The 23,875-nt window shown below is 37.3% G+C and overlaps 1 protein-coding gene and 1 pseudogene across 2 annotated transcripts; one reads left to right on the top strand and one right to left on the bottom strand.

The window, feature by feature from the left end:
- Positions 1–2,365: 2,365 nt before the first annotated feature.
- Positions 2,366–5,493, top strand: LOC142638959 (F-box/kelch-repeat protein At3g06240-like). Of its 2 annotated transcripts, XM_075813034.1 has the most exons (3): positions 2,366–3,801; positions 4,150–4,180; positions 5,236–5,493. In XM_075813034.1, exon 1 carries the CDS (start codon positions 2,445–2,447, stop codon positions 3,786–3,788), a length of 1,344 nt encoding a protein of 447 aa, XP_075669149.1. In that variant the 5' UTR covers positions 2,366–2,444; the 3' UTR covers positions 3,789–3,801; positions 4,150–4,180; positions 5,236–5,493. The 2 variants fall into 2 exon arrangements, with proteins under 2 accessions (XP_075669149.1, XP_075669150.1); XM_075813035.1 differs by lacking the exon at positions 4,150–4,180.
- A 3,591-nt stretch (positions 5,494–9,084) lies between these two features.
- On the bottom strand, positions 9,085–15,977 carry LOC142637930 (F-box/kelch-repeat protein At3g06240-like; annotated as a pseudogene).
- Positions 15,978–23,875: the final 7,898 nt, after the last annotated feature.

The raw sequence follows: 23,875 nt of genomic DNA, 5'->3' as shown, positions 1-23,875 counted from the left end.
GCAAGCCAAAGCTTGCAGTCTTTCTCAATAATGGCAGAGCTAGGATTTTAGTTTGGGGGGGGGGAGATTAAAAAGAACAGCGATAGTTACATACTATGTGTACGAAACACATAGCTGAAATCGTGTTCATGATTTTGAATAATAATTGCAAAAACGTCAAAATGAACCTTGGTTATAGATGACTTTGGTTAGAACTAACAAAAGTTACAAAACACCTTTGGAAATTATGCGACTTCAAGCACATCTTAACAACTAGAAAGGATTTCCTCTAGTCACTCTAAATTCAAAACTTTAGAGAGCTAAGGGAGCTAGAGTGAAACTCCCTTGTTTCATGACTTTAAAACAATGTATTTCTTGACTTTTGAAACTTTGCAGCAATAGTAACTTGTTGACCCATAAAACCCATGGATTAGCTAACCAAGATTCCCTCAAAAATATTGATTTTCAATTATTGTAATACCAAAAGTGTCATAAGACTTCTAATAATTATCAGGAAAAAAAAAAAAACTATCGTGAGTCCATAATTAAGTTATCAGTTTGTTTTTATTTTCTTTCAAATACTATGTAAAACTTACATTTTCTTAGCAAAATAAATTGTAATACTTATCTCTTGACTCTTGGATAAAAAGAGCAAACTAATCTAAAAATCCAGCGAGGGGGGAGGGGGCAAAATAAGCGTTAGATTGTTATATTAAAGGAGTTTGGGGGAAGGTCAGGGGGGAGAATTTGCCCCCCTCGCCCCCTGGCTTCGCCCCTGTTTCTCAACGTGGTTTAAAACTCCACACCAATAGTTTCTCATCATGGTTTAAAACTCTCTAGCCTTGGTCACTAAAACTTTACCATTGTTTGTTACTACATTATTTTCATGTGCTAGTTTTTCTCTCAAGAAACCCTAATACGGTGAAACCTTCTCGCCTATTGCCTGGTAGTCCACCTTTTCCCTCTAGGTGAAAATTGTATTCTACTAAGTTAGGGCCTATATATGGAGGATATCACTAGACGCTGGACAAAGCTATCCCTCATCGCAAAGGAGAGCTAGGATATGGAGTTATCGTCAGACGATATCAATAATACAAGGACCTTGGTTGCTAAATTCTTCACTAAACGACGAACAAACATGGAAGCCATTCACCACACCCTAAGAATTATGTAGAGGGCTGGGAGTTCGTTTGAAATCCATGTTCTAGGGGCCAATACGATACTAACTATTTTTTAGGATGAAGCTGACATCAATCGTATCCTTATGCAAGGGTCATAGTCGTTTGACAAATACTTGATTGGATTGTACAAACTTGGGGAAGAAGCGATGGTGGATGATGCAAATTTTGATAGGGCCTCGTTTTGGGTCAAAACTTATGGGCTGCAGTCAAGAAGAATGTGTAAAGAGAATGTTGAAGTAATAGGTAATGCTCTAGGAAGAGTAGAGCATGTAGAGGAGTTGAACATAGAGGATTGCTGCTGGCGATATATGCAAGTGAGGGTCAATATGGATGTCAGCCAACCTTTGTGTCAAGGTCGTATGGTGAACGGAGGAGGGCTAAACCCTCATTAGGTATCGTTTTAGCATGAGCAACTGCCCATCTTCTCTTATTGGTGTGGAGTTTTAAACCACATAAGTTTTAAGTGTGCTAGCAGTGCACACTATTTGTCATGTAGGCATTATTTATTAATGAGTTTAATTGTAAGGATCAAATTAATAGTAAATTAAAAATAACATAGATCAAATTAGCTTTTACCAAAATATAAAAACCAATTCCATAAATGAATAAAAAAATATAAAAGGATGTTCGTTTGGTAATATTGTTGTAATAATGTTGTTTAAGTATTATAAAAATACATATGAGTGAAAAAGTGTTGTGAAAATATATGTTGTATTTGTTTAAACCAAAAAAACCGTTGTTTAAACAACTTAACCAAAGAGCCCCAAGCTCACCACAACCTTGTAAATGACAATGATTCTTATAGCTAAAATGGGCATTTGCTTCTTTCGCCAAAACTTTGTAGCAAAATACCCATGTTCTGAAACTATCTAGCAAAATGTCTATGTTTAAACTTAATTTTTAAAAAATCGAGTTATGTGAAATCAAACTTAAAAAAAATAATAATAATAAAAAAAACATAGAACTCGAGTTCTATGTAAAAATTCTCACACTACTCGATTTTTTAAAAATTAAGTTTCAAAACAGAGACATTTTACTCGATAGTTTCAGAAGCATTTTTTTAGATAGTTTAAGAACATGGTCATTTTACTAGATAATATCAGAATAGGGCATTTTACTACAAATTTTTTTGGCAAAAAGATCAAATGCCCATTTTGGCCCTAATTCTTACTAACCTTTAGTCCCCCCACTCCTGAAACAAAACCCTCTCTCGCGCCGTCTCTCTCTCAGTGGCTATTGGTCCGACTTCACTCTCTTCAATAGGCAGGGAAAATATAAAATACAATGTCCGACTATCTCCCAGACGTTGTTATCCTCGAAATCCTCTCACGGCTTCCGGTGAAGTCACTCATCAGATTCAGGTCCGTTTCTAAGGCCTGGTTCTCTTCAATCACAAGCCATGACTTCATCGCAATGCACCTCAATCGGACTCTCTCAAACACCAAAGACCCACCCTACCTTCTCTTTCGTCATTACGATGAAAAAATGGGGAAAGAGCACTTCGCTTTGCTCTCTTCCGATGACCCATTCCCTCGCAAGCATTTTTCGAAACACCTACACTGCAGGCTGAACCTGAGTGTCAGCAACAGCGACCCAAACCCAGGCCCTCCCAATCGGCTTGTTCTTAAGAAACAAATGAAAGAGAGAGGGTTTTTCGCATATCCATCAGATTTCATAGAATTGCATTTCCCATTCAAGCACTTGGAAAACGATATCATTGACATTGTTGGTTCATCGAACGGCATTGTTTGTCTACTGGATGCTACTCTCAGTAGCACCGACTATGACATTGTTCCAATTCTCTGGAACCCTTCTATTCGTAAAGCAATATACCTACCGAGACCTGCCGTGAAATTCCCATTTTCCTATTTGCCTATGGAGCATGTTGGGTTCGGCTATGACCCCATTACCGACGATTACAAATTAGTGAGAATTGTTTACCTTTATGGTTGGGGTAATCAACATACTATGGAAAAGATTTCACCTTTGATTCACATTTTTTCGCTTAGCACTGGTGCGTGGCGTACTATTCCCGACCCTGGTTCTCAGTTTCAAATTGTACAGCAGTCTGAGTCGGTGTTTGTGAATGGTTCGGTCCACTGGCTCGCGGAAACTGAAAAAAATATCAGATTTGATTCCGATGATGATGATACGTTTCATAATGGGATCTTCACATTCCATTTAGGGGATGAGATTTTTCATGAAATGGCAGTGCCTAAGTGTGTAGAATTAGTGTATGATTTGAACATGAATCTCGCGGTGCTTGGTGGGTCGCTTGCGCTTATCCCGTGGAACAGAAGGAATTTAGGAGTAGAGCAGTACTCAGTGTGGGTGATGAAAGAGTATGGAGTAGCGGAATCTTGGACTAAGATATTTGATATTGATGTTGGGGAAGGATTAGGGAGGGTGGTCGGTTTTACAAACAATGGTGAAGCTCTAGTGACCAAGGATGGAAAGTTGCTGTTTTACAATCCCAGTAGCCGAAGGACTTTGAATCCTCACATCTATGCCCAACCAGCTTCGCTTTATTTGGATACTCATATGGATAGCCTTGTTCTACTAAATGTGGAAGATGGTGCTTTGGGAAGGCAGGAGGATTCGTCTAGTGCTAGTAAGGACAAAGATTAATAGGAAGTAAAAGGCAAGATACATTATGCTACTTTTTTTCTTTCTTACATTATGCTAGTTTGGCATTGTTGTATAAGCACCAATACAATATTGAGTTCTCCACAATTTTCTGTTTTCGGTAGTGGCATATATTTTTGTGATTGACTTATCTGCAGATAATCAGCATAAAACTCATGAAATCCTAATTAGATTTGCTGTTGCTAAGTGACTGGATTACTTTGGTAGCTTTGCATCTTATATAATAGAAAATTTTAAAAGGGGCCCAGTTGTGTATTCATCTTCATTTCCTCACTTGATATCTCTTTTCTATTATAAAAATTGGCATTCTGTAGTCTCTCACATTAGTTTACTGTGTTCCCAGGTTGGGGTCAGTTTTAAGAAAGCAGGAAAAGGTAAACTATTGACAAACGAGTCCTGTAATTATTTATAGTAGTTAGTTACTTCTTTGCTTATCATTGACAGGTGTTGTCTTTTTAATTTTATTTTTCCTTCTTATTAGGGTTGGGGTGGAGGTGAGTCCACACTTGTTAATTTTTCACGCTCTTGCATCATTTGTGTTGAAATTTTCCCTAAAAATTAGATTAAGAGTAATGTGATATGCCTGGGGATACTGTGGCAAAAATATAGTGTTTTTATCAAATGCCTTCCCCCCACCCCCTTTTTTTTCACTGGACTTTGATTAATTGATTCTTTTCTGATTGAGGTGTATCAGTCCATGGCTTTATGTGTCTATATAGATCCTGTTCATGGATTAATGAAAATTTGCAGAAGCTCAATTTACCATGGTTAAGTCATAATACTATATGAAAGAAAATTGTTGTGCTGCTATTTCTTATGAATCCATGACTTCACCCTCCTCCTAGCACTTGTAAGAGGAAGTGCCACTTGAGCTAGAGCCCATTGGCAAATTGCAGGGGTAGTTTTGCTCAAGCTTAGTTTGTATTATGTGAAAAATGAAAAAGACTATAGAATGTAAAACTTCCAGTATGTTACACACAAATTCTGTTGTTCTATTTCCATCTAGTAGTTCATTCTGTAGCCTATTTTTTATTTGAGTAAAGATTAGATGCGTAACACATGCAATAACTTGGGGCTACAGTGGACACCATGATGTAGAATATTTAGAAACTAATTTGGATTCTTGATGCGATATAATGCACGCTATCATTCAACATGCTTTAGACTTCTATTATTGTGCATGTGATATTAATTCTCTTCACACCATTATTAGAGATCACTTTGGCCATTGGATAATAAATTTTTCTATAAATTTAGGACATTCAACTTGCATTATTGCGGAATTAGGGCAGTTAGGGAAGGCTTAATTCTAGCTTGGAACTTGGTTTTCCCAATTTTTTCTTGAAATTGACTATCTTCAGGTATATAATTTTCTAACTAATCATTCACAAATCCTGCCATGTTACAACACTTTGGTTTTTGATTGCAGGAAATTACTTGCTACGAACTGACATGGTTTTGTGAAGCATATATGCAGAGAAGCCAATAGGTGTGCTGATCACTTAGATCAATTGGGCAGCCCACTTTTGTACCCCTTTTGTATCCCGTAGTTTTGACTATCTTTAGGACACTCAAACAATTAGCTACTTTTAAGCTTGTTTGAACAGTTTATTAGGTATTACTTTTTTACTTCCTCTACTTTGATCTAATATAATGATTGTGTCCACCTATCCTATCGGAATTATGTCAAAATCAGATGTTTTCTTCAGTTGGGAATCTTCTGTGGTTTGCCTTGATTCTTATGCAAGATTGGTTTTCAACTAAAATTGCAGCCCAACGTCATCTGCCTTTGCGGTGAGGTGATAGGCACTAAACAGCTAATTTAATTGATTGAACTTTCTAAAGAAGTGCTGAAACATGAAATTGATCAAGTATTCAAGTGGTACCTTTATATCTATTTTGACTGTAGGCACAACCAGGCATGACACTGGCTAAGTTTTTGAATTTAGACCTAGAAATGAGGGCTAAATCTGCCAAATGGCACAATTTTAGCAAAAACGCATCATGACAAATTAGTTATGTAGTATATTTTTTGGAACTTGAGTTTGAGATATCGAGGGCCCGTTTGATGATGTTGTTTTAATAACGTTGTTTGTATTTTTTGGAAATACGTGTAGTTAAAAAAGTGTGTAAAAATACGTACAATGTTGTTTAAACAATGGTAACAAACGGGCCCCGAGTTTGTCAAACTCGAGTTCCAAGCAACTCGTAAGCAGTGGAGCCAATATTACTTGGAAATAGAGTTTGTGCTATTTAGCAAATTATGAAAAAGCATCCCTCAATTATCTTTTAGATTTTTATTTTTTACACATGCTTCGGTAATTTGCAAATAGAATAGGGAAAATACAAATATACAAATAGAATAGACATTTAATAGGAAAAAAAAAAAAAAAAAAGAGCTCTAAGAACATGGTAAAAAAAAAATCTAGTCCAACATAAAATCACTTGGGAACAACTAGCCCCTATAGGAAATCTAGTAATGTTTTTAATCCCTAAAAGAAAGGAAAAAAAAAATCTCTTATAAGTAATATTTTCCTTCATCCTCAAAATTGCAATCACATTCATAGTGATAAGCTCTCCCCTCAAATGCTGCTAACAATTGTTTACCTTACTCAACTCAACTACATTGATTGAAACTAGAATTTGAAACCCACCAATTCCAATCCATTTGTGTGTTACATGACTAGGATGTTAGCTTCTTGGACGATGTTCGGAGATATTTGGCACATATGTGAAGTTTCAGTAGTAAATTGGTTAAAATAAAGATACATGAAGTGTAACTGCAACTACTCAAATTTGAGGGGGGTTTTATGTGCATTCTACTTAATATATAATTTCTTTACTTTGTTTTATATTCTACAAATTTTATTCCATTTCTTTGTAAACTATTAACTCCCAAACATATGAAAATTTCATTTTGTCTCAAATTGCCTATATCGTAAAGTGCCACCAACGCCACAAATTGATGAGAATAACAATTTTAAACATGTCGATGGTGAACAGTGCTTGCAGTATGGTATAGTCCTCTCCTCTCTCTAGTGGCCTATGTTTTTCCAAAATGCAACTTGCTTTTGTGTGGGTTCAGGGACTAAATTGGTTGTTGAAGAGATGGTCTAGTTACCATATTGAGCTTTCTCGGACTCATTTTCAGCTGGCCTTTTGCTGCAATATAATCAAGATCATCAGAAACTAGCAACACCAATGTGTGTGTGCGCGTATCAGCCGGAGGCCATGCAATAAACAAAAACAAAGAATTTGAGTCATTACCATAGATAGGATGGTATGGTTATGTGATTATAGCATCATTTAGGGCCCGTTTGGAATGAGGGGAGGAGTGGAGTAGAGGGGAGTGAGTAGAGTTGGCTGAAAATAAGCTAATTTTGGGCCAACTCTACTCTGCTCTCCCTCCCTCCCCATCAATTCAAATGGATCATTAGTCCCACATATTCCTTTGGATTTTTGTAGAGGTTTTGTAGACTTTGTTGATGGATCTTGATTGGTGGGATGAAAAGGTGATTGGATTGTTTGTTACAATTCGCATCAATTGTTTGGGGGGGGGGGGGGGGGTGTGGGTGTTGGAGGAGATTTCAGCCTTCATTCTCTCCATAATATATTGTCTATTTTTTTTTTTAATAATAATGAGTAAAAAAATAAATGCCAAAGCAGATGTCACTTATTTTAAAATAGTCATTGTTCTGTTTATGCGCTTACACAAGAAAATTAACATATCAGATAGAACATTGTGTTGTGTTTCTCAGCTCTCTCTTTGCTACCGATCAGGCAATAACAAATAAAAGGTTCTGGGGGGCTTTGGTTAAAAACAGATAGGTATGGCATGTTATGGTATAATATTTTGTGCGTACTAGGTTCCTCTTTTATAACTGACAAAATAATAATAATAATAATAATAATAATAATAACAATAATAATAATAATAATAATAATAAGAAAGAGAATGGTTCAGTGCCTTGAACAAACAAATAACTCCAACCTTAGCCATTTGATAATAGGTGCAGTACCCTACTACTTCGTACTTGAAATTTAGCAAAACAAGAAGATATATATTTTCTTCATTTTTATTTATTATTGCCTAAATATTTCTATGAAGTAAGTACTAATCAAGAAAGTTCTTTCTGTAAGTCTTGCTTGGAGGAGGTTGGTGATCTTATCTGTTTGTCAATAGGTGGAACAAGTATTCTCATATTAGGTGTACTGGTTTTGCATTTTTTTTTTTTTTATAGTTTAAATTATGTGTGATCTCCTCTCAAGAGAGAATTTGATTACACTATGGAGTATGGAGGTTGAAACATGAAGTATTTTTGCAGATGTCCTGATAACTGTTAAGTGTTAATGAAGGCATATATGATGTAATTAGATTCCGCGATGTTAGATGCCACCATGGTGTTAGAGCATCTATAAAGCCCTTCGAAACCGCAATGAACAAGCACAAGCTCTACTACAGTTGTGACGAAAGGAAATGTCATTTCTTTGAATGGTGTTTGCCCCCATCAATGCGCCTTCCACTTTCGCAAGTAGGGATGATCCTGAGGAATTGTCAAGTGAGTTTCATCTAATTAGAGAGAAATGAAAACCTTGCATGATATGGTCCAAATTAATGCAAGGCTAAAAGAGCTTCATATTTAGAGGGGTTGCAGTAATTGTGTATGTCATGCTTCTATTTCCGTAATCCATGTAGCAATAATTTAAACTAGGCCTTTGTATTTTATAAACGGACGGGTTGTACTAATTAGAACCCATGGATATTAGCATGAACTCTGAATATGAGTAAATATCAAATGGAGGTGTGGTTATGTAAGCCTAAATTTATCTTGTAAACCTCTTTGATAGTACATTTTAAATTGACAATTAGTTCGATTACATAAGGTCTATGTACAGAAACGTGATTGTAAATGTAAATTCAATCCACATTAGTCCATTTGGTCCACTTCAGTTCATTCCAGTCCACTTTAGTCTATCCTGGTGATGAATTGGGACTAGAGGTTTGTGTAGAAGAATGAGTTGCTTGATTAACAATTTTGTCACCTTCTCCGCATAATGTTTCTTGATAAAATTGCTTTTTCTTATATGTTTTAAGTCTTGATAGGCAGTATTTATTGTAATAATGTAAAATGTATAGATGACATGAATTATAAACTCACTTCCTAATATACATAGATACAAATATACACAACAACAAATGAACATGACAAACCAATGCACAAAGTTCACTACATTTAGCAACAAATAAAATAAATATAAAAGCGTTTCCAATCCAACAAACAAACAAAAATCCAAGTTTATTCAAGAATTATAAAATCACTTCCTAATATACATAACGGCAAATATACATAACGGCAAATGAACATGACAAACCAACGCGCAAAGTTCACTACATTTAGCAACAAATAACATAAATATATAAGTGTTCAACTTAGCAAGAAAATAAGCAACAATCCAAGTTTGTTCAAGAAACAACACACATGTTTTAAACAGTACATCTAAATCCATGAAAACCAAATTACATAACCAAACAACAACAAATGCAATCAATCCTTCGGGTGCGCAATTTTCTGCATCCATGCCTTCCTCCTATGCTCCGGCATACCCATGAACACCAGCCTATCCTCTTTCTGTTGAAGAGCCTTGGAGACCTTAACATACGAGTAGTCATCAAGGTATTCGTACTGATTTAGGACCTCAATAGCTTTCGATAGGGAGTAAGGATCACCACCACCTACCGATTGAGCAAAATGCTCAAAGCTACCGCTTGCCTTTCCCCTTCTAGCATGAAACCTTTCTGTTGTCATTGCAGTGTATTCCTTTAGATTCGTAGTCACCTCATTTATCTTATCCCCTTTCTTGGCAACCTTCTTCCCCTTGCCATTTGTATCTTGCATGGGACGTTTTTTAGCATGTTGGATTTGGTTCTCAATATTAGTATCATTCACAGTCTGAGGTACTATGTCCATGTTTGGAGTGTAGCAACCATCATTATCCAAGTGAATAGGAACACCATCATTGGCAAATTCCTCATCTAGGGCACGCTCATCCTCCCTGTTTGGGGCTGGTGTGTTTGAAGAAATTTGAAGGGCATTCGAACATCCCAACTCCCATAAGTTTGATGCTTTAGGATTTTACCTACAACAAAAAATGTGTAAGACTAGGTCAAAAAACAGGTAATTGACAAAGATTTAAATGATATACACCAGGATATGCAAATACCAAATGCAGTAATGAACTTATCACAACCACATTCACCCACACCTCATCAGTGCCAATAACAATCTTGTGTTGTTTGTATCTCATCCCACCCCAACCCTGTATGATTCAACAATAGAGACCACTTGCATTGTTTTTGCCTAAGCCCATTATGCTTTTGAATGACTTTCTTGGTGACGAAATTCCCAGTCTGAGCATTAAGAGCTCTTGTGACTGATTCCTAAACAGGCCCCTTAAAAAAAGTATGTTCCATATTCTCTGACTTGTTCTTCCAACATAATGTCAATAAAAATCTGTTCTATATGGGGGAGGCCACATTTTCTCATCTGCATCCTGTGATTCATGTGTCATCTAATACAGATATCCCACATGGTCATTAGAACGTCACAACAACCACATAGACAATCATGTGAGAACTCACCATGGACAATGACAACATAACCATGTGCATTTGATTTCTCTCTCGAAATCCGAGTACTTAAAATGATGCCGCACAATCCAGAGATGATACTCTCTGCTCTAAAGAAGAAAATTAATGTATATAATGCTATATGTATACACAAAAGGAATGCAAACATTAAATTGTGGTCTCTGTAATCCTTTGAGGAAAAAAAAAAAAAAAACCTACCAAACAGACTTATACATAGCAGTAAAAGAGACGATAAACCTTTTCCCTTTTTATTTTGTAATTATTCTTAAATCAACTAATAGGGGAAAAAAAAAAAAGAGTACAGTAAAAATTTATAAACATCACAAATTTATTTAAATGATAAGCCAATTACCGTGAAATTTGTTGTGGCATTAAACCTTATTGAAACTCAAAACCACGTAAAGTTCATGTGTGGAAAAATCCTAGATTGATCACAAAGAGGGAAAACTAAAACAGGGCATAGCCATCAAAGCCATCATTAACCCTGATAATTCCATTAAAATACAAGCTCCATGCAAGTAACAAGAAGGAAGAAATAAATAACGGAACATCCCAGAATGGGAAAAAAGGAGCTGGACAAAAACACACAAATTAAGGATCCCTATCAATTGTATGGACAAAACAAAAAGGACAAATCTTGATTTGGATCTTATGATGTTCTCCACATTTAACTATAATGGTCATTTGTATTCACATATGATCATAAAAATCTATTTAACATTATATGGCTGAGATTTCATCAATATAAATATAAGGATTGGTGATATTATTTTAGTGGAAGAGTAAATCATGGGCCACAATTCCTTTTACAGCATTTTGTCATATGAAATAACCATTAATCAAACAATTTTGTTTAGTTGTTACAAAACCCCTCCTTTCATAGTTGGTAAGTCAAAAGAAAGTGTTCTGAAATTTTGACAAATTTTTATTTGGTTAGTACATTAACCAAGCTTAAAACAGAGGAAATCAGCTTTTGGAAGATAGTACGGCCCTACAATGAAAGTCCTTTTTTTTGGATTTTACCTGACAATAAAAGTTGTAAATAGCTATGACAATATTTCCTAAAAGTACCTGTATTTCAAGAAGTATATTTAACGTTGTAAAACTATACCAAAGCTGTAAATGACATGAAGCACACAATTAGTTAACCACTCACCATGTATGACCTAAAAAGACTAAAGTTTTAATCAAATTTTAACAGGACTTCATTGACAATGGTCCTTTTCCAAATCATGTGTTGCATGCTTATTGCTTATTGCTTATTGCTTATTGCTAACAACTTTATACGTGCCTTCTACGTGTTCTTGTAAATAATACATCAGGTCCCTTATTCAAAGTTAGTATTTTATTTTTGCCCAATTTCTCCTGTTTTGCTTTCTTCTTTTCTCTATCAATTACCAGTTCCTCTTTCACTATAATTCTCTGTGAATTGTTATTTCAGTTCTTTTAATCTGCACAAGCTCATTCTCTATGACAAAAACACACAAATTAGGGGGTGTTTGGTTTGTGTTTTTAAATAACAATTTTCAGTTTTTAAACAACATTACCCTAAGTACGTGGGCATGCCATTTTTTTGAGAATTAGTAAGTGTTATCACTAGACAAAAAACAAAGAACAAGAAAAGTGAAAAAAAAAAAAAAAAGATTATTCAGTAAACCAATAGATCACCCAGATTCTTTTGTTAAATTCCATTTTTCTGATCATTAATAAGCCAAGTGTAAGATACAGCTGAAAGAAGTGCTGGGGTATTAGTCTATTTCGATTCTTCAAAGGGCAGGACATCAAGAAATACAACAATAATTGGTTATCAAAAAAAAAAAAAACAACAACAATAATTGGCCTCATACAACTATATGGCCATCTTCCCTTTCCCCTTTCAACTACATGGCTTAATTAAAGTAAGCTTGGTTTTATCTTGCAACTCATAAGCAACATAAAAACATTTCTGGCACTCCAACATACAGCTACCTATTGCTTCCCTCATATGGTGTTACAAAAAAAAAGAAAAGGAGAGAACCAAAACAAAAGGAAAAAATTAAACAAACCAGTAGTTGATCACAAGGGGAAAATATAATGAAAACTAAAAGCATAAACTTCAAATAAAGAACTTTTAAGGAGCCTTAAAGTTAAAGCACAAGGAGCTAACAGAAAGAAACCCCAAAAAGAAATTATCAAAATAAGAATCAAGAAATTAGATAGAGCAACAGATCTCCGATTTCAGAAATTGAGGGCGAGTAAGAAATTAAAGAGAGAGAGAGATTTGTGTTCACCTAAACTATGTCCGAAAACACTGCAGTTGAGAGAGATGAGAGACCAAGAGATCAAAGAGAGCTTGATAGGGAGGACCGAGAGACCGATAGACTGAGAGATCGAAGGGAGGAGCCCTTCTTTGGATGCAAGACCCAGAGAGAGATGAGATTTCTAATTTGTGTGTGCGATGAGCAAGGCGAAAGTCCTCTAAGGTGAGTAGAGTGTGTGTGCTTGGAGTAATGAGACTTCACTACGTTTTCAGCAACTCCAAAAGAGTCATTGGGGCTCCTAAGTGTGGTCTAACTTGATAGAGGCAAGTCATGAGTGTGTCCCAGTGGTTTGATTTTTTTTTTTTCCAAGCTTGCCACTGTAACTTAGTTCTTACTTCTTATAACCGGAAAACTCACAAAATGTGCTCTCAGTTTCCATGATTTTAACTCAATTTTTTAAGTAATAAGTTATGGGAATTGAGAACAAAAAGTAAACCAAACAAGCAAACTTGAGGTGGCACAGGCCTACAAATTTAGGAATTGAGTGATGGAAATTAGTAAACCAAACATAGCCTTACATACTCTTTAATCAAGTTTTAGGGAAAATCCAACACAAAGGCTTCAAGAGTGTGAAAACATAACAAGAGTGGAGTTGCCTTCACCCCAATGGGCGAAGGCAAAAATACAATAAAACGGACAACATCTGTCAATAATAAACAAAGATGTAACCAACTATTAAAAATAATTACAGAACTTGTGTTGATAGCACCTTTTCCTGCTTGCTTAAAACTGACCCCAACCTCGAAAGAAAGTAAACCCATTTAAGAGACGGCATATGCCAATGTTAACAATAGAAAAGGGATACTCATTGAGGAAATGAAGATGAAGACACTGTTGGGCCCTTCATAATTTGTTGTTTTAATCTTATAAGATGCAAGGTTATCACAGTAATCGACTCAATTATCAACAAAAATTATAATCAACTCAATTATGATTCCATATGTGTTCTATGTTGATTATCAATAAGCCCATCAGTCTCAAAAACATAGCCCAAGACCAGAACAAAAACTTGTGGAAAACTCAATATTGTGTTACTGCTAATACAACAAAGCAAAATTAGCATACCTCATCTTGCCTTTTTCTTCATGTTCACCTCTTCCCTTACTAGTACTCGGTGAATTTTCCTGCTTTCGCAAAACACCATCTTCCACATTCAATAGGACAAGGCTCTCCATGTAAGTATCCAAATAAAATGATGCATATTCAGAATGAATGTGAACATTCAAAGTTCGTTGGCTACTGGGATTGAAAGACAGCAACTTTCCAGCCATACTCACTAGAACTTCACCATTCTTTGTAAAACCTACCACACTCTCTAATCCTTCGCCAACCTTAATATCATATAGTTTGGTCCAAGATTCCACTACTTCATACTCTTTCATCACCCAAACTGAGTAACAGGGATCTGAAAAATCTGGATCATAGTTACAGGGGACAAGTGCAAGCAACCCACCAACCACCGCGACCTTCATGTTCAAATCCCACCTTCTTTCAAAACTCTTAGGCACAGCCATTTCATGAAAAACCTCATCCTTTATGTCAAATGAGATGATCATATTGCATACCATAAAATCGACGGCATCGTCGTCCTCCACGAACCAGTGGACCGACCCATTCACAAACACCGAAGAGAACTGCTCAGTCTGCTCTACAATAGTAAACCGAGAATCATGGCCGGGAATAGTGCGCCACGCACCAGTGTGAAGCGTATAAATTTGAACTATGGGTGGATTTCTTTCATGATCATTATGACTAAAGCCACCTTGAAGTTACACAAGTCTCACTATTTTGTAATCATCAGTTATGGGGTCATAGCCAAACCCAAGATGGTCCACAGCCTCAAAAAAAAGTGGGACATTAACAACAGGGCTTGGGCCAAAATGGGCAATTAGCCATAGTTATGGAAGAATATAGTTAGTAGGCACAGTTTGGAAACTAAATATAATACTAACATCTCGACTCTAAGAGAGTCGATTTTGGAGGCCAAAATCGAGTATCAAAGACTCGATTTCCATGGTTTATCACATCTGATGTGGCATTTTATCCACGTAGACTCCACCTGAAAATCGAGTCTTATAGAGTCGATTTATAAACCAAAACAATTTTTGCTCTCACCTCAAAAAAAAAAAAATCAGAGATCCCAAACACTGTGGGTTGCGCGGCCTGGTCGTGCGCCTGGGTCGCGCTCCTGGTCGCGCGACCTGGGTCGCGGCCAGGCGCGAGCCCCAGGCGCGTGACCTGGGTCGCGGCCAGGCGCGAGACCAGGAGCGCGACCAGGGTCGCGGCCAGGCGCGCGACCTGGATCGCGACCTGGGTCGCGGCCTGGGTCGCGACCTGGGTCTCGCGCCTGGGTCGCGCCGCCTGGGTCTGGGTTGACGGCGATGGGCTGTGGTGGCTGAGGCAGGAAGGAGATGAACAAATGCTTCGATGAAAAAGGAAGGAGAAGGAGAATAAGAAAAAACAAAGTGGAACATATAAATCGAGTGTCAGATACTCGATTTTCAGGTGGAGTCCACGTGGATAAAATGCCACGTCAGATGTGATAGACTATGAAAATCGAGTCTCAGAGAGTCGATTTTACTTCCAAACTCGACTCTCTAAAAGTCGAGAGGTTAGTATTATATTTAGTTTCTAAATTGTGCCTACTAACTATATTCTTCCATAAATGTGGCTAATTGCCCATTTTGGCCCAGGGCTTGGAAGGGATATGGCTTTAAGAATAGAAGGGTTCCAGAGAATTAGAAAAATGGCATGGTCGCCACTGGGAGCAACATCCTCCAGACAAACTAGGCCATTACATGAACCAGCTATGAACAATTTGTTCCTAGGGCTCTGGTATGGGCAAGGTAACTCTACAAAATCTGATGGGTATGCGAAAAACCCTCTCTTTTCCGCTTGTTTCATAAGAATACGCCGACCTCTGACACCCAGCTTCAGCCTGCGGTCTAAGTGTTTGGAAAAATGGTTAAGAGGGAATGGGTCATCAGAAGAGAGCAAAGCGAAGCGCACTTTCTTCATTTTTAGATCGTAATGACTAAAGAGAAGGTAGGGTGAGTCTTTGGTGGTGTTTGAGAGAGTCCGATTGTGGTGATCTGTGTTGAAGTCATGGCTGGAAATTAAAGAGAACCAGGACTTAGAAACGCACCTGAATCTGATGAGTGACTTCACCGGCAGCCGTCAGAGGATATCGACGAAAACAACATCTGGGAAATAGTCTGACATTGTTTTTTTGTCAGCCTCAGGCAAATGAAGAGAGTGAAGTCTTGGTACAAAATGCAGAGACTGTAGAGGGTTTTGTTTCCGTTTGCCGGGAAGAAGTATAACAAAAAGAAGGCTTAGCCAGTGTTTGGTATGATAATTTTTAAAGATAAAGTCTAAAGATATAAATTTGACACTTGCGATGGCGGGATTGTTCGTGAATTGGTCTCAATGGTTATTGGTTGGCTCATGTGTGAAAATTTTGTCCAATTTTTTTTTATATGTAACATTACTCTAATTTTAATTAAAAAAAATGTTTTTTGCCTTTTAAATGTTAAAATGGTATGATTCTCAAAAAAAAAATGTTAAAATGGTGGATTTTACTTTTAAATTTTGTGTTTGATAAGTGTATTATGAATCTAGTATTATGCTATGTTTGTTTCAATGTTAACATCTTTCTAGTTGCTTTTCAAAAAAATCTTATTTTCTTAATTTTGGTAGTGATCTTAAAAATGAACTAAAGAAACATTTTCTACTTTTTGGTGCCAAAAAATTATTACACCTCTTGTATAATTCAAAATATTTATAAAATGTATATTGTGTAAACTAATATAATTAATATAAATTGAAAATCCAAGTATGAAATTGGCTTTCCAACGAAAATTTAGAAAAAAAAAAAAAAGGCTTGTTATTCTAATGCTGCAATAATTTGTAAAATTTAAGTTTTTGATAAACTAGATACTATCAAAATTAGTTGCCCTCCCTATTGATGTTCATCTTCAAACATTCCAATTTTCATTTATAATTTTTAAATTTTAATTAATACCAAGTTGGTGATAAAAATAAATACTTGTCTACGTCCACGTAGCTCTTGGCTTCATTTCAATAATTTCACATTGCCTCTTGGCTTCCTTTGTTTTACACAGTATGAGATATAATTGTTTTCTATAAAATTTTAGTATCTAATAAATAACCGTAGTTTAAATAGGATTTTTCACTTATCAAATTTAGTTTTCTTTTGACTTATTTTTTCTAATGCTAACAAACTCAATAAGACATAGAATACTATTTTGTGGGTTGCATTAATTTGATATAAGAATAGTTGTGGGTTGCGTTGGAGTTGGATTGTTTAAGTTTGGATGAGTGAATTAAGAGGGAGATAGGATGAGCAAAGAGTCTCCCAGACAAAGAGGAAGCAGAGAAATGGAGGAGTTGTTGTCTTTGCTTGAGAGTTTTTTCTCACTTCAAAAATAAAGTTTAATTTATTGTTCATGTTAGAAAAGTAACAAACATTTTCTAAAAAATAAATACTCGTACTAAAACTCAATAGCGTTTTGCGTTTTGTGTTTCAAGCCTTTTTTTTTTTTTTTTTTCCAGCCGCAGATGTTGACTTGTCTTCCGTGAACAGTGCATCCGTACACTGTTCACGAACCCACAAATTTTACTTTTCAACCACTTTTTCATTAAAAATGAGTCCCGCGGTACTATTCACACATTTTAAAATTATTTTGCTACAGTATTTTCAGTTTTCAGTTTTCAGCAATAAATTCTATTCAAACATACCCTTTATAAAAATATGGTACCAAACATATTTTTTTACATCATGAGTACTTAAAACATGTGTTTTTCCATAGCGGCGAAATTCTTTACTCGCCTAGTTCTGAGTATGGAGGCCATAGCACGTACGTTCAAACTATTGTGGCAAACTAAGAAGGGTTTTGAGGTCAAGGACATGGGGATTCATGTGGTGCTATTTGTCTTCTCCGAGAAAGCAAATGTGGATAGGGTTTTAATGGGTGAACCTTGGAGCTATAATAAATACCTAGTCTCGTTGTGCAGATTAGAGAGGAATGTTGTTGTGCGGGATCTGGTATTTAACAGAACATCCTTTTGGGTTCAATTACATGATCTCCTAGTGGGTGCGATGAATCAGGAAGCAGCGGCAAGGACTAGTGGGGTTATTGGCAAAGTACAGAAGGGTTGTCATGAGTGGTGTAACCATGATGGCAGTAGTTTAATGAGGATTAGAGTTAAGGTTGATACTTCTAAACTACTCTGTAAGGGGCGAAAGATGAGGAGGCAAGATGAGGAGGTCGGCTGGATTAGTTTCAAGTACGAACGTTTGCCGAACATCTATTATTGGTGTGGTAGAATGACCCACAGTGACAAAGATTGTGATATCTGGATTGGCAGTAATTGTTCTTTGACTAATGAGGAAAGACAGTATGGGGCATGGCTTCAAGCTCCAACATTTAATAGCATAAGGTGTTCTGTAGTTCGTGTAGAGGGCGTGGATAGTAATACTAGGAATAATGACAGCCAGGTGAGCACTGATGCTAAGGAAAGGGGCATCACACGCAAGGCAGAGACGGAAATTCAAGAATCGGATCACGACGGCGATGAGGTTATTCCGGTAACCCAACCTGTCACGAGTCAAGAGACCAAGATCCTTGGGGTTATGAAAATTAAGGCAAATATTTCGGTTAGGGAGGCAGATTTCTAGGAAATTTTGGATGATATAGATTCCAATATCTCTAAGTATGATACTACAGTGAGTGACCCAAGTATAAGTGAGCCTAGTTTGGAAGTGGACTAGGTTGTGGGCCAAAATAGCCTTAACCAAGTAAATGATTACGGGCTTAGCCCAGAGATTGGCGTAGGAATGGGTCAAGTGTATAAGGCACAGGATTTAGAGATGAGGGACCGTGGTTGGAAAAGACTTGTTCAAGACCGTCAGCCCAGTGAAGCCCAAACTACACCTATTCAAAAAAAAAAAAAAAAAGAACATGCAGGGATGCAGATGACGTGAACCATGTTTCTTCCCAGGAAAGAAATGTTGTGTACTCTCAAACATTCAACGGTCAACAGCAGAGGCTACTGGGCAGCCCCACCGAGATCAATGAGTTGCATTGCCTGGAATTACCGTGAGCTTGGGAATCTACGAATAGTGGAAGAGCTTGAAGACCTTATTCGGGCACAAGATCCCCTAATTGTTTTTTTGTCAGAGACCTAGTCTGAAAAGAAGGAACAGTTAGAAAGGTTGCGTTGCAAGATTAAGTATGCTGGCCTTTTCATCGTATCTAGTCAAGGTAGAAGCGGTGGATTGGCGCTTTTATGGAAGATTGACAATGCCGTATGGGTAGATAGTTTTTCTAAGAACCACATTGATGCCGTAGTTAATGGTGGTACAGCTAATGCTTGGCATTTTACCGGGTTTTACGGGGAGCCGAATACAAATTATAGGGATGAAGCTTGGGGTATGCTTCGCATGTTGCGGGCCAAACCACATTTGCCTTGGTGTTGCATGGGCGATTTTAACGAGATCCTCCATATCGAGGAGAAGAGAGGAGGTAGGGTCAGACCTAGTGTTCAAATGGAAGCTTTTAGGGACACACTTGATTTCTGTGGGTTCGTTGATCTTGGTCATACCGGTCCGGAATTCACTTGGCAAGGGAGAAGGCATAAGTACGTGATATGGGAACGTTTGGATAGAGGTGTGGCGAACTATGATTGGGTTTCGAAATTTCCAGCTGCTACTGTTCGACATCTTCACTGCTATTCATCTGATCACCACCCAATAAGTTTGGTTTTCAATCCAAATAATGAGTCACAACGATGGTTCCGGAAGCCATTCCGTTTCGAGGAAATGTGGCTCAATGACAGCGGGTGTAGTAGTGATACAGTTTTAAGAGCGTGGCAGATTCAACAAGAAGGTACACCGATGTTCAAAGTGTCGAAGAAGCTGAAGAAGTGAAAGAAGATGTTGAAGTCCTGGAGCAAAAAACGTTTTGGCAATGTTAAAAATCAGATTGCCAAGAAGGAGTTATTATGGCATGCAGAGGAAGCCACTGCTAGGGGTGGGAACTATGATGTGGTGATTCAGCTTAGACAAGAGCTAAACATTCTGCTTGAGAAGGAAAGCCAAATGTGGAGACAAAGATCTAGAGTTCAATGGGTGGCACAAGGTGATAAAACACTAAATATTTTCATGGGGTGGCCACACAAAGAAAAAGAAAGAACTTCATTAAGGGAGTTAGAGATTCGGATGGACTATGGCAGACTGAAGAAGAAGTTATTTCGGGTATTTTTGTGGACTTTTACACTAAGCTTTTCTCCTCTTCAGGTGTCTCAAACATGGACCGAATTTTGGTAGGAGTTAAAAGGGTGGTGACAGATGATCTGAATGCAGAATTACAAAAACCGTATAGTATGGAGGAAGTTAAGGTCGCAATCAAGAAAATGGCACCTTCTAAGGCACCAGGGCCGAATGGAATGCCCCCTCTCTTTTATTAAACTTTTTAGCAGTACATTGGGGTGGAGATCTCGAAAGCTGTCTTCTCATGCTTGAATTCGAGTACTCTCCTTAAGCGTCCGTTTGGTTAGGAGGATGGAAAAGTGAGAGAATGGAAAATAGAGAGAGAATAGAAAAGTGGGAGGATAGAAAACGTTTTAGTTTTCCTCATTTGTGTTTGGTTGAGAGGATGGAAAAGTGGAGGGATGGAAAACTTTTTGGTTTGGTTGAAAATAAAGTTTGTATAAATTTACCATCATGTCCCTCTTAAATAAAACAAAAGGTAATACATTATACTTTTTAAAAAAATTGTGTATAGATGAAAGTAGACATTTCCAAAAAAAAAACATAAAAAAATAATCCAAGTGTTTTCTTAAAAAAACAATAAGAAAAAAAGAAGGAAAAGAAGAAGAACCCATCCCCTAACAAAACCAAAAAAGAAAAAAAAAAGCCAACGTTACCAAAAAAAAAAGGAAGCCAACCTTACAAGGAAACTGGAAAAGTCAAAAAAAAAAAAAACCAGAAATGTTAATTAGAGGTGGGGCAGTTTTGTCTAAATATTTTTTCCACTTTTCACTCCAATTTTCTCTCCAATATGGAGAGATTGTATTTTGAAGTGGGAGGAGAGAAAACTACTGGACCCCACCACTTTTCTCTCCCCCTCCCCCTCTCCCTCTCTCTCTCATCCAAACAATGGAAAATGTCATTTTCCACCCTATTTTCCTTTCTTTATTTTCCATCTTCCCTGTTTTCACTCCAACCAAACATACCCTAAGTCCATAAACCACACTTTCATTACTTTGATTCCTAAAGTTAGCAATCCTAAAAATGTTTCTAAGTTTAGGCTTATAAGTTTATGTAATGTCCTCTATAAAATTCTTAGTAAAGTTATTGCTAACAGACTTAAGCCCATTCTTAATTCTATAGTGTCAGAAGCTCAAAGTGCTTTTACTACAAATAGGCTTATAACGGATAACATCTTGATTGCTTTTGAGTCTTTGCACTATATGAAAACCCAATGTTCAGGAAAAGAGGGTTATATGGCCTTGAAGCTGGATATGAGTAAGGCGTACGATAGGGTAGAGTGACTTTATTTTAGAAAAAATCCTTCTTAGGATGGGCTTCAAAGAGTCTTAGGTAGCAATGACTATGCAATGTGTTTCTACTGTGACCTATTCCATCTTAATCAATGGTGAACCTAAAGGTTTTATAAAACCATCCAGAGGGTTGAGACAAGGTAATTCTCTGTCTCCTTTCCTTTTCCTATCTTGTGGAAGGACTTAATGCTCTTCTAAACAAGGCAGCAAAGGATGGAGAGATTAGGAGGTTAGCCTTGTGTCGCAGAGGCCCTAAAATTACCCATCTCTTCTTTATAGACGATTGCCTTCTTTTCTGCAGGTCAAAGGTAGCAGAGTGTGCCAAAATCCAGCAGCTTCTAGATTGGTATGAGGTTGCTTCAAGCCAGCAAGTGAACAAAGATAAAACCACCCTCTTTTTTAGTAGAAATACATCGGAGGAAGTGCAAGAAGAAATTAAGGTACTGTTGGGTGTTCCGGCCATCAAACACTATGAGAAGTATTTGAGTTTACCATCCTTTTTTGGAAGGGAGAAAAAAGCGTGCTTCAACCATATTAAAGAGAGAATTTGGTCCAAAATGCAAGGTTGGAAGGAAAGGTTACTTTCTCAAGCTGGTAAGGAAGTCATGATCAAAGCTGTAGTCCAATCCATCCCTACCTATTCCATAAGTGTGTTCTGTCTACCGATGGGATTAATCAAGGATATTGAGGCCATGATCCATAAATTTTGGTGGGGCAATCAAGGTACTACAAAGAAGATGCAATTGGTTAAATGGTCCACCTTATGCTCCCTAAAATCTCTTGAAGGTATGAGTTTTCGTGATCTTAGGCAATTTAATGATGCCCTTCTTAGGAAACAAGTTTGGAGGTTGTATCATGAGAAAGACACTTTACTCTATAAAGTTTTTCAACCAAAAATATTTCCTAATGGAAGTATCTTTAATGCTAAGATCACCCCTCGCTGCTCCTTTGCCTGGAAAAGCATTTTGCAGGCTAGGACAATGATTTGCAAAGGGGCTAGTGGCGGATAGGTAATGGTTTGACAATCAACATTTGGGGTCACAGGTGGCTTGATGATTTGGGGGGTGGTCTTATGGTATCGCCCTAGAGAGACCCTTCTTTGAAGGTTGTTCAGGATCTTTTCATCCCTGGTACAAGGAGCTGGAATGAAGAGCTTATAGACAGAAACTTCATCCCATCAGAAGCAAATTGTATCAAAAGCATCCCGGTCAGTGTTCAAGCCTCTGAAGATTTGCTTATATGGCCTTTTTACTCCAGACGGGTCCTATACAGTAAGGAGTGCCTATAGGTTGCTGGCTATGGTCTCCCATGATGCACTACCTGGTACATCCAACCCGAATGGTTTAAAGTAGCTATGTAATGGCATTTAGAAGTTGCAGGTGCCAAACAAAGTGAGGTATTTTATGTGGAGAGGTTCAGGTGAATCGCTACCTACGCACTGCAATCTTCAATACAAACATGTGCTTGTGGACAATACTTGTAGTCTGTGTAAGGACCACCCTGAGGATGTTATTCATTGCTTATGGTCGTGCGACCATGTCAAGTGCATATGGTTCTCAGGCCCTTCCTTTAACTTTCCCAGAACAAGGAGTTTTCATAGGTTCTGTGACCTGGTTTCCTTTGTGCTTTTAGAGACTTCACCGACCACGGCAACATTATTTTCCATGGTAGCGCGATGCATTTGGGTCAGACACAATAAGATCAGGGAGGGTCAGCAAGTATGGGACGTTGTTGAAATTGTCAGGATAGCTCATGATCTTTTGCGAGAATTTCGAGTTGTCAACACTCATTTTTCTCGGTCTACTACCATACGAACAGTGACGAAGTGGCAGCCACCTCCTCTAAGCTTATTCAAAATCAACTTCAACGGAGCTGTATTCGAGAACTTGGATCGAGCAAGTCTGGGCGTTGTCATATGAGATTCAAAGGGGAGAATAATTGCGGCCCTCAGCTAGCAAATTCACCTTCCCAGTTTAGCGGACATGGTAGAGGCCTTGGCAGCAAGAAGAGCACTTACCTTAGCTCAGGATATTAGTATTTTTCGAGCTGAAGTGGAAGGGGATTCTTTAAAGGTTATTTCGACTGTCAACCATCCTAAGTTGAATAGGTCCCAATTAGGGCATATTATCTTAGATATACAGTGTGCTAGTCAATGTATGCATTTTTGTCATTTTATTCATATTCGTAGGGGGGGCAATAAATTAGCCCACTCCCTGGCTAAAAGAGCAGTTGTAGCTGTAAATACTGATGTGTGGTTAGAAATGCTACCACTTGATTTGGAAGATGTATTCTAGACAAATTTACCGTAATACTATGGACTTAACATGTTCCTTAAAAAAAAACATGTGTTTTCCCAACATTTTTTAAAGTACAATTTTTACCCTCATTAATGAAGGATACTTCATTTAAAAATAAGGTCATAAATGTCAAATAACAAATTTCATTTTGATTCAAAAATAGAACTTTTAAAATTTAGAATTTTTTTTCCTTCATGTTTAAAAAAGAAATTACAGTTACTACTTATCTCTAAAGTT

The sequence above is a fragment of the Castanea sativa genome, chromosome 6 (assembly GCF_040712315.1).
Source record: "Castanea sativa cultivar Marrone di Chiusa Pesio chromosome 6, ASM4071231v1".
NCBI lineage: Eukaryota > Viridiplantae > Streptophyta > Magnoliopsida > Fagales > Fagaceae > Castanea > Castanea sativa.
This window is presented reverse-complemented; position numbering and strand designations above follow the sequence as displayed.

Excerpts from the sequence above, each read along its gene's own strand:
- LOC142638959 (XM_075813035.1), top strand. The coding sequence starts at position 2,445 with ATGTCCGACTATCTCCCAGACGTTGTTATCCTCGAAATCCTCTCACGG.